We start from the raw sequence: 9,673 nt of genomic DNA on the forward strand, positions 1-9,673 counted from the left end.
CCCTACTAAAACATTTAAATCCCGGAACCTGCAACAGCCAATCCTGTCCCTGTTCTAGCCATGTCTCCGTAATAGCCACAACATCGAAGTCCCAGGTACCAACCCACGCTGCAAGTTCACCTACCTTATTTCGTATACTTCTTGCATTGAAGTATACCGTTTTGGATACTTGTGGGGGGGATGACTTACCAGGGGTAAGTAACGGGGCTCAGGTCTCTGGCAAACGTGTAACTTATTCATAAGTATTACAAACACTGACCAATACTTTGGCAGTTTTAATTAAAGTAGGACAGTACTGCCTTAGCTTTTCATAACTGTTGACATTTTTCATAACGTTTGGTTTTTTTTTTGCAGAAATTTATTTAATTAGCAAAATATAGTAGCGAGGGTGATTTTCTTCCAGAAAAAAAAACAACTTTCATCATTGCATCTGCAAATTTACAGGCTGATCCCAAAGAGGTAATTAATCTGGTCACGAAACATGTGACTGAAAATGCAGAGTTCAGTTGGCCAGAAGAAATTCAGGTGCTAATTCATCAGCTTTGCTATTACAATGAGCTGTTGACAGACTTCACACAAGCTCAAACACTTCAAGGCCTTGGCAAAGGTGTGGATGTCCAGCGTTTCGCAACAGACAGCCAATATAAAAGGGAGACAATTCTGGGGTTAGCAGAGTAAGTATGATATCATTTGTTTTATTTTAGTCATGGTAAATAAAGATTGGTAAATAAACACCAGGTGACTGTGTTAACTTGTAGAGTCTTTCCCACAATTCAGCAGCTGTTAAGGAATTTAACGAAGGCAATGTATTTTTCATAAGGGGTGAAACTAATTCAAGTTAACTCCAACAGATTCAAGAATAACTGACTTAACTCTGATGTACTTTGAAGGTAGTCTAAGTAAAGAAAAACAAGAAAGATGAACTGAAATGGATGCTAGGATGATCAATGTGATTTTCATTAAGGATTCACTTTTTAACTTTGCACATTTGACCAGATGAATTTCTTTGCATTTGATTATAGGTGTGTGTATGTTTTACTCTAGTGATGCTGGTTAGGTAATATAAATGGGGAAGTGGGAAAGTTTGTAAGAAGGCCTGAGAGCTATTGATTGAGAGTACGTTTTTCTTTACCTGCTGTATGACTTTCCAGAGTTAAGCAGCTATGATACTTGTCAAACATAAATCTTATGTTTTTGAAATAATTTAAGGTAACTTGATCCCTTTATGGTCCCCCTTTCCTTTCACTTTAGTAATAACTCAAGACATTTTGTAAAAGCAAATTACTACAGATACTGAAAATTTGAAATGAAAACAGCAAGTGCAGGAGAAAAATCAACAGGTCTGGCAGCATCTATGGAAAAAGAAAGTAGAATTAATGTTTTGAGTCTGATGTGACTGTTCAGAAAAGTTCTGAAATTAAGAGCAGCTGTCATTCATTTTTTTAATTAAACAAATGACACAATTTGCCAGGTTATTGTGGCAAATTAAAAGGCTGATCGGAAATTGCAAAAACTACACTTAAAAGTCATCTTTGTGTTGCACTTGTGAATTAAAGAACAGATTGCCCAATTGTGCAAGAATAATTAATTATGGGTTTTTAAGGAGGCAACCTTTGACCTGATAGTTTGCTGGGGAAATAATGCCAAGTTCATTCACCATTATTGCAGTGTTTTGAAGAAAACAACAATTTGTGATGAGATTTAGGTTCTGAAGTATCTCATGTTGCTGGCCATTTTTTTCTTAGCCTTGCCAAGCCAGGTACTACTGTTAATATACCAATTAATATCAAGAGATATTGGATTGTGTCATAAATACAAATAAGACAGCTAAAATTTAAGGCTGATATTTCAACACTCAAGGACTTTTTTTTATCATTGACTGGTGTAGCAGTAATGTACATTTAATGTTGGAAGACTGGAATGTCAACAATCGAAACTAGAGCAATTGCTCTCTCAATCTAATGAATACAAAGCTGAACTTTTAGTAAGCTCTGGTTAGACCACAGCTATTTCATTGCATCCACTTCTGGTCACCAAACTTTATGACAGATGATAGGACTCCTGAAGAGTAAGACAAGTTTTTTTTTAATTCTTTGGGCTGGCACTTACAGTATATCTCAACTTGCCCAAACATGCATGTAGTGGTATTCTCATGATTTTGCTGCCCTTGACCTTCTAGCTGATAGAGGTAACGGGTTTGGGAGAAGTTATTGGAGGAGCCTTGGTGAGTTGCAGTAGTGGGGCATGCTATAGGAGGCATACACTGCTGGCATTGTGGTAATGGTTGGTGGAGTGAACATTGAAGGTAGTGGATGGTATATTGGTTAAGCAAGCTGCTTTGTCATGGATGGAATCTTGAATGTTATTAGAGCTGCACCCATCAGGGCAAGTAGAGATGGTGACATGTAGATGGTGAACATTTCTTTAGGGAAACAGGAAGTGAGTTACTCTCGGCAGAATTCCCAGTTTCTGACCTGCTTTTGTTGCTATTATTAGTGTGGCTGGACAGTTCAGTTTCTGGTCAATGATAACCCCAGGATGTTAACAGTGAGGGATTGAGCAATGATAATGTCACTGAACGTCACTGTTCGATTCTCTCTTGTTGGCGCTTCTCATTCTCTTGCATGTATGCACTGTGAATGTAATTGCCTCTTATTGCTGACTTAAGTCACCAGAGTGTTTGCAAGTATGGGAGATTTTAACTAAAGGTTCGATCGGAGAAGCTTGTGTTGTTTTACTTAGAGTAAATGAGACTGAAGGGAAATTTGCTGGGGAAATGTACAGGATTATGACAGGTTTGATTAAGATTGAGGAGGAGAAACTGTTCCAGTTAACTCTGGATCAAGAACTAGGGTCAAAGATTTAAGACTTCTGGCAAGAAATGCAGGATGGATGTGACGAGAAACCGTTTTACGCAGTGAATGTTAAGTACTTGGAATGGTAGAAGCAACGATGATCAGTGATTTCAAATGGAAGTTTGATGGACATCAGACGAAAATAAACAGAGAATGGGACTGGAACTGGGATTGGACAAAGAATAAGTCCATTAGTCATTAGCTTTCCAGATGCGTCATTGACCTTATTAATTGTCACTGAAAGCAATTTGTAGCTCTCAAATTATGAAGTGCAAGGATAAAATCTAACTTGCAGAGCCCACCACAAGCTGGGCCACACAGTGGTTAGCACTGCTGCCTGGTTTAATTCCAGCCTGGGTGACTGTGTGGAGTTTTCACTTTTTCCCCATGGCATGGGTTTCCACTGAGTACTCCAGTTTCCTTCCACAGTCCAAAGATGTGCAGATTAGGTGGTTTGGTCATGCCCTTTAGTGTTCAAGGACATGCAGGGTAGGTCGATTAACCATGGTAAATGTTGGATTAAGTGGGGTAGGGAGGGTGAGGGTGTGTGGGTCTGGGTGGAATGCTCTTCCTGGTGTTGGTGTGGATTCAATGGGCCAACTGGTCTCCTTCTGCATTGTAGGGGTTCTATGATTCTGTGAGATACCCCACTGAAATACATTCTGGCCATTTAAATTTTTGATAGATAACATTCTTTAGTTCATATTTTTATTGCCTCCGCATTCAACTTTTCCAATACACTCCCAACATCCCTCTCCTCTTCACAAATTTGAACACATTGAAAACTCTGATTTTCCTAACTCTCAAGTCTTATTTATCCATTATTTCCCCATGGCTTACCAAACAATAGTGCCTTCTACTGCCCAAATACTTGGATTTTAAGATTGTCCTCTTGTTGTGTCAAAAACACAATTGGAATTTCCATCTGAAATCATTATCAGCTCTGTTGACCATATCCCGTCGTCCTCTATAATTTAATTGGGCTCTTCAATGGTTCAAGAACTGCAAGCTCCTACAGTTCTGGGCTCTTGTGCATCCCCTCATTCTTAATTCTATCATTGGCACTTTTAAGTTGTTCTGTCTCTAAGCTCTAGAAATCTGTTTCCAAGTCCATCCACTTTGCCTTTTAAGGTGTATAGTTAAGCCTATCCTTTTGGCCAATCTTTTATCCATCCATTTTTAAATTTGTGTCATTTACTCCACTTGTGAAGCACCTTAAATACACATTGTTATGCAAGATGTAGATAACATAAGTTGAATAACATCATCTTGTTTTCACATTTTGGTATTTGCTTTTTTTTTTGCATCAGTCTATTATAACATGATAGTTGGTTGAACGCCAAGTTCAGAACAGTTACTGAAGTAGATCCAAGTCCACTGGGAGCAATACTGCACAGCAATAATGAAGTTCAAACTCAGCTTTTCTGGTGACGTTTCAATTAATCAGTGCAGTCCATTTAAATTAAAATAAGCCAAACATAGAATTTTTTAACATGTACTGGGTGTTTCAGTTCACTGGGAAATGTCTTCAACTGTGTGAATGATTAATTAAGAGCTACATATTATTGAAGTTTTAATCATGTACACTGTTGAATACATTGTCTGGGGAATCAAAAGAGTGATTGGACGAAATGAACTTATATGGTTGTAGCACGTGTAAGTGGATTAGAAGTTATGAGTTTTGTAAACTTTGATCTGGGCTCAGGCACCTCCATATTTTTCATCCTGAAAATCTTCAACCTGAAAGCTGAATGAATATATTCTGAAATTCCAAAGTAGTTTTTATTGTATTCCACGGCAACTTCTGTGTCATAAAGTCATACAGATGGAAACAGACCCTTCAGCCCAACTAGTCCATGCTGACCATGTTCCCAAACTAAACTAGTCCCACATGCCTTCGTTTGGCCCGTATCCCTCCAGACCTTTCTTATTCATGTACCTTTCCAAATATCTTTTAAATGTTGTAACTGTAGCTGCATCCACCACTACTTCTGGCAGTTCATTCCATTCATGAACCACTCACTCTTAAAAAGGTTGCCCATCATTATCCTTTTTAAAACTTTCTCCTCTTACCTTGAAAACATGCACATGATTTTGAACTCCCCCATCCTAGGGAAACAGCCCTTGCTATTCACCTTATCTACACCCCTCATTTTTTAAAAACCTCTATACGGTCACCTCTCAATCTACACATCTCCAGTGAAAAACAGTCCAAGTGTATGCAGCCTATATTTATAACTCAAACACTCCATTCCAGGCAACATCCTGATAAATCTTTTCTGAACCCTCTCCAATGTAGTAATATCCTTCTTATCGCAGGGTGACCAGAACTGAAAAACTTGCCGACGTCTTCAGCAAACATTCAATTACATTTTTTAAAATTTCAAGTTCTGCCACTGTGTAGCAAAGTCACAGTGAGAGATTCTGGAATATAGTCATGGTACTTCAAGACCTTAACCTCCTGAATCACTATCTCTTAAAGGAAGACAAAACAATCCAATTCAATTTTAACAACTTACGTATTTATCTGTTGATTAAATTTTGCCATTAGTCTTTGTTTCATTCAGATTACTTGCATGATATTCTGGATGACTGCGTAATTTCAAATGCTGATATTGAGAAATTATTTGTTTTTTCATAGAACCTTGGAAGAAAATGTGTACAAAATCTCTCTGTCTTTGGCTCAACGTTACAATATCGCACTCTGGGAAGTTTACATGACACATTTGGAATTCCTTTTCACTGATAGTGGGTGAGTATCCTAGGTATTAGGTCATTGTACAACTAAGAGCATGGACCTTATCATTTTTACATCATTTTTCAGTACACCTCTCCATGCTGACTCTTCATTCTTACTCTAGCTAATAGCAGCAATTGAAAATATAATCAATCTGTTTTTGGTTATATAATTAATGAGGACAAAAAGACAAAACATGCAGTTTAATCCTGCATTTGGGAGATATGCAGGGACATTGTAATAGAGAGGAGCAAGTTCTGTCAAGTTCTGTTTTAAAATTAATTTCACAGTTGCTGAAGGAGTATAAACAGTGTCAGATATTACATGTAATAGTAAATCAGAGACTGTTTTTAGTGGTAGCGTGCCATATTTTTGTTTTAACGAAGCCAAAAATATTCATTACTGAAATCTTTTTGACACATTACATGTCTTAGACATCACAGCAAATTTCCTACTTAAAGTTTGCCCATTTTAATCAAGCTCATTTTGTTTTAATAGAGGTGCAGAATTTATATAGCCTTTCTAGATTTAAAAATTATCTTGAGGTCTAAAGACTGATTGGACAAGGATATCAGGGCAATGTATTAAGCAACAAAGGATATATTTAAAAACTGAAGCTAGTGATCATCCTTATTCAGCTGGTTCTTACTTCCAACCCAACTTTGAGTGGCACAAGCAACTTTATAGCACTTCACCTGAACTCTGTCCATCTTCTCTATATCTGTGGCTGTGTTCTGATGTTGATGTCATGTTTTGATCTTGTTATTTCTTCTGTCAATACATCAATTCACAATCCTAACCTAAAATGATTATCGTCTAAGCAGCCCATTGTTAACTTCTTCATGAATGACTGTTTGTCAGACTACTGACCGCAACATTCATTGATTAGAACCCGAAAGTCAATTGATACATTACAAAACATATCCTGTCATTACAGCTGGTAAAATTGTTTGGACATGTATCTTACTTTTACCCTGTTCATGCTATCAGTTCACACCATCGGTCTTTTGCAATGTGACTCCAGTTTAACTCAAACCACCCATGCAATATTTTCTCACATGTCTATAATTCACCCTTTGTCCACCAGGATTGTTCAGTAAATACAAAATATATGTAAAAATGAATGCACAGCATCATATTATAAAAATACAAAGACTATGAAAAGATTCACCTGTCTACATTGTCGTGGTAAAGTAATATTCCGTAGTTATGAGTCGAGAGTGTAGTCCTGGAAAAACACAGCAGGTCATGCAGCATCTAAGGAGCAGGAGAAGTCCTTCATCAGGAATGAGGCTTGTGGGTCGGAGCTGAGAGATAAATGGTTGAAGGAGGGGGATGGTTGGAGGAAAGTACCTGGGAAAACGATAGGTGGATGAAGGTGAGGGCAAAGGTGATAGGTCAAAGAGGGGAGTGATAGACGTGTCCAGAGGGCGGTGCTAAATTGGAGGCTTGGGACTGGGATAATGTGCGAGGAGGGGAAATGAGAAAGCTGTTGTAATTATGAGCCAATCAAAGGTCAGAAATTACCAGAGTTTATTTTCATTAAGTAGTGAAAATGTATCCAAAGTCATTAGATTAAGAAATGGAGTTCACAGTTGTGGAGCACAAAGATTACAAAAAGAATTTTGAATAATCCTGATTAAAGTCTCTAAGCCATGAAGATGAGGAAGCTCATCACTTTGCTTCTTGATCTCTGCTGAGGTGGAAAATCTCAGCCAGGGCAACATCAGACTGCAATGCTTGACTGGAGATTTCTGGACAGATTTACTAACCCTAATCTTGATGCTATACCCATGTAGATATTCAGCAAGAAAAGAGCTTGTTTGTAATGGCCTTATTTGAAATTGTTTATAGGCTGTTACTGCTATATTTCACATTTGAACTAAGACCAATTGGTTGATGTATCAGTGCGACTAATGCTCATGGAACCAAGCAATAGGGTACCATCTCCATAATCGGCAGGAAGAAAATGGGAGTAGGAAAAAACTTGAATATCTATGAATTTTCTGTTCAATACAAACAATAGTTTTGATTTAGATCTGCTCAATCATTTAGTTTAACAACATTGTAGAAAGGTTTCTACTTATGAACTTTTTAGTCTTTAGAAACACCTAATGTTCAAAAATCTTAGTACATTTAAGGAATTAAGTATCTGTCTCATTCTTGGACACATGAATCTCCATCAAGGATGGGCCCCTCAGTACCTCACTCGACTGCAAACCCACGGATAACCTCACAGTGCTATACTTCTCCAGCTTCCACCCGAAACATATTGAAATAGCCATCCCCTACGGACAAGCCCTATGCATACACGGGATCTGCTCAGATGAGGAGGAACATGACGAGCACATGGAAGTACTCAAGGATGCCCTCATAAGAATGGAGTATGATACTCAACTCATTGACCACCAGTTCCAACGTGCCACGGCGAGAAACCATAATAACCTCCTCAGGAGACAGACATGAGCTGCAACCGAAAGAGTTCCCTTCACTGTCCAATACTTCCCAGGAGCTGAAAAACTACTCCATGTTCTTTCAACCTGCAACACGTTATCGGTGAGGATGAGCACCTCGGCAAGATCTTCCCCACGCCTCCACTTCTCGCCTTTAAGCAACCACCAAACCTCAAACAGATTATTGTTCGCATCAAACTGCCCGGCTTTCAGGACAACTCCATACAACCCTGTCACGGCAGACGCTACGAGACGTGTCAAAGTGTCAACACGGATACCACCATTCCCCATGGGGATACCACCCACCATGTACGTGGCAGGTACTCTTGGGATTCGGCCAACATTGTCAATCTCATACGCAGCAGGCAAGGATGCCCTGAGGCATGGTACCTTGGCGAGAACAAGCAAAGGCCATGGCAACCGATGAATGGACACTGCACAACAATCAACAGACAGGTGTGTTCCCTTCCAGTTGGAGAACACTTCAGCCTGGGACATTTGATCTCGGACCTTCGAGTGACCATCCTCCAAGGCGGACCAGGACAGGCAACAACACAAACCGAGCAGAGGCTTGGGGATGGCCTCAACTGACCTTGGTTTCATGTCACACTACAGGTAATCCAGTGCACCGCAAACACACGTGCACACAAAAGTTTGGGGGGTGAATTTGTACTTGCAGAAATACATTTTATTTTGCTCAAAAACTGCATGAATCTATGTCAGATTCTCTAAATCTCTTTTTTTAGATTAGAATCTAAACATTGAGGCAGACAGCCTCACACAGGGCATCCCACCCCTTCAATGCATTATCTGGACCAACATGGCACCTATTGTTAAAGTTCACTTGAGATTGTAACTTTTAAAAAGTTTTGGGATTTACATATAAACATAATATGGTTACTCTAAAAGATGAGAGACTTACAAACAATCCAGGTCTTTTTTGACATTGCACTGTAAACCTTTGCTATAAATACTGTGGAGCAGCACTCGAAAAGCTAGTGCTTCCAAATAAACCTGTTGGACTGTAACTTGATGTATGATTTTTAACAATTAAGGAAAGATTACCTTCAGGTATGAAGCAGAAAAAAAAATGCAAAATTATTTATTCATCAGTGAGTTGCATGATAGTCTAAGTTTCTGTCATGATATCTAGTGATTCTAAAGAGAATATAATTTGCTGATTGTTTGTATCTTTTGAATCTCCTTAAGACGCTACTGTTAAAAGAAATCCATCTTTGTGACTCTATATTAGCAGCTGTTTTCTTTGCTTGTTTTGTACTTACATCTTACTACTTCAATAATCTCTATCCTTTCCAATTCAATCTCTTCTTGGGTGTTTGCCAATCTGTCTTTGTTGTGGCGTATTTGTCGGCCTCACCCCCTTGTGCCATATTTACCAACCTCACCCCCTTGTGCCGTATTCACCCGCCTCATCCCCTTGTGCCATGTTCACCGGCCTCACCCCCTTGTGCCATGTTCACCAGCCTCACCCCTTGTGCCATATTTACCGACTTCACCCCCTTGTTGTGCCGTATTCCCCTGCCTCACCACCTTGTGCTATGTTCACCCACCTTACCTTGTGCCGTGTTCACCAGCCTCACCACCTTGTTGTGCCGTATTCACCCGCC

The 9,673-nt window shown here is 39.2% G+C and overlaps 1 protein-coding gene across 2 annotated transcripts in view; it reads left to right on the top strand.

Moving 5' to 3' along the window:
- Positions 1 to 9,673, top strand: part of nbas (NBAS subunit of NRZ tethering complex) — a 261,417-nt gene that overhangs the window by 182,294 nt on the left and 69,450 nt on the right. For both annotated transcript variants that reach the window (XM_043677491.1, XM_043677501.1), the window contains exons 41-42: positions 445 to 674; positions 5,497 to 5,607. In XM_043677491.1, the coding sequence (XP_043533426.1) occupies positions 445 to 674; positions 5,497 to 5,607 (341 nt within the window). The remainder of the gene's footprint in view (positions 1 to 444; positions 675 to 5,496; positions 5,608 to 9,673) is intronic.

This window comes from Chiloscyllium plagiosum, chromosome 3 (assembly GCF_004010195.1).
Source record: "Chiloscyllium plagiosum isolate BGI_BamShark_2017 chromosome 3, ASM401019v2, whole genome shotgun sequence".
Classification (NCBI taxonomy): domain Eukaryota; kingdom Metazoa; phylum Chordata; class Chondrichthyes; order Orectolobiformes; family Hemiscylliidae; genus Chiloscyllium; species Chiloscyllium plagiosum.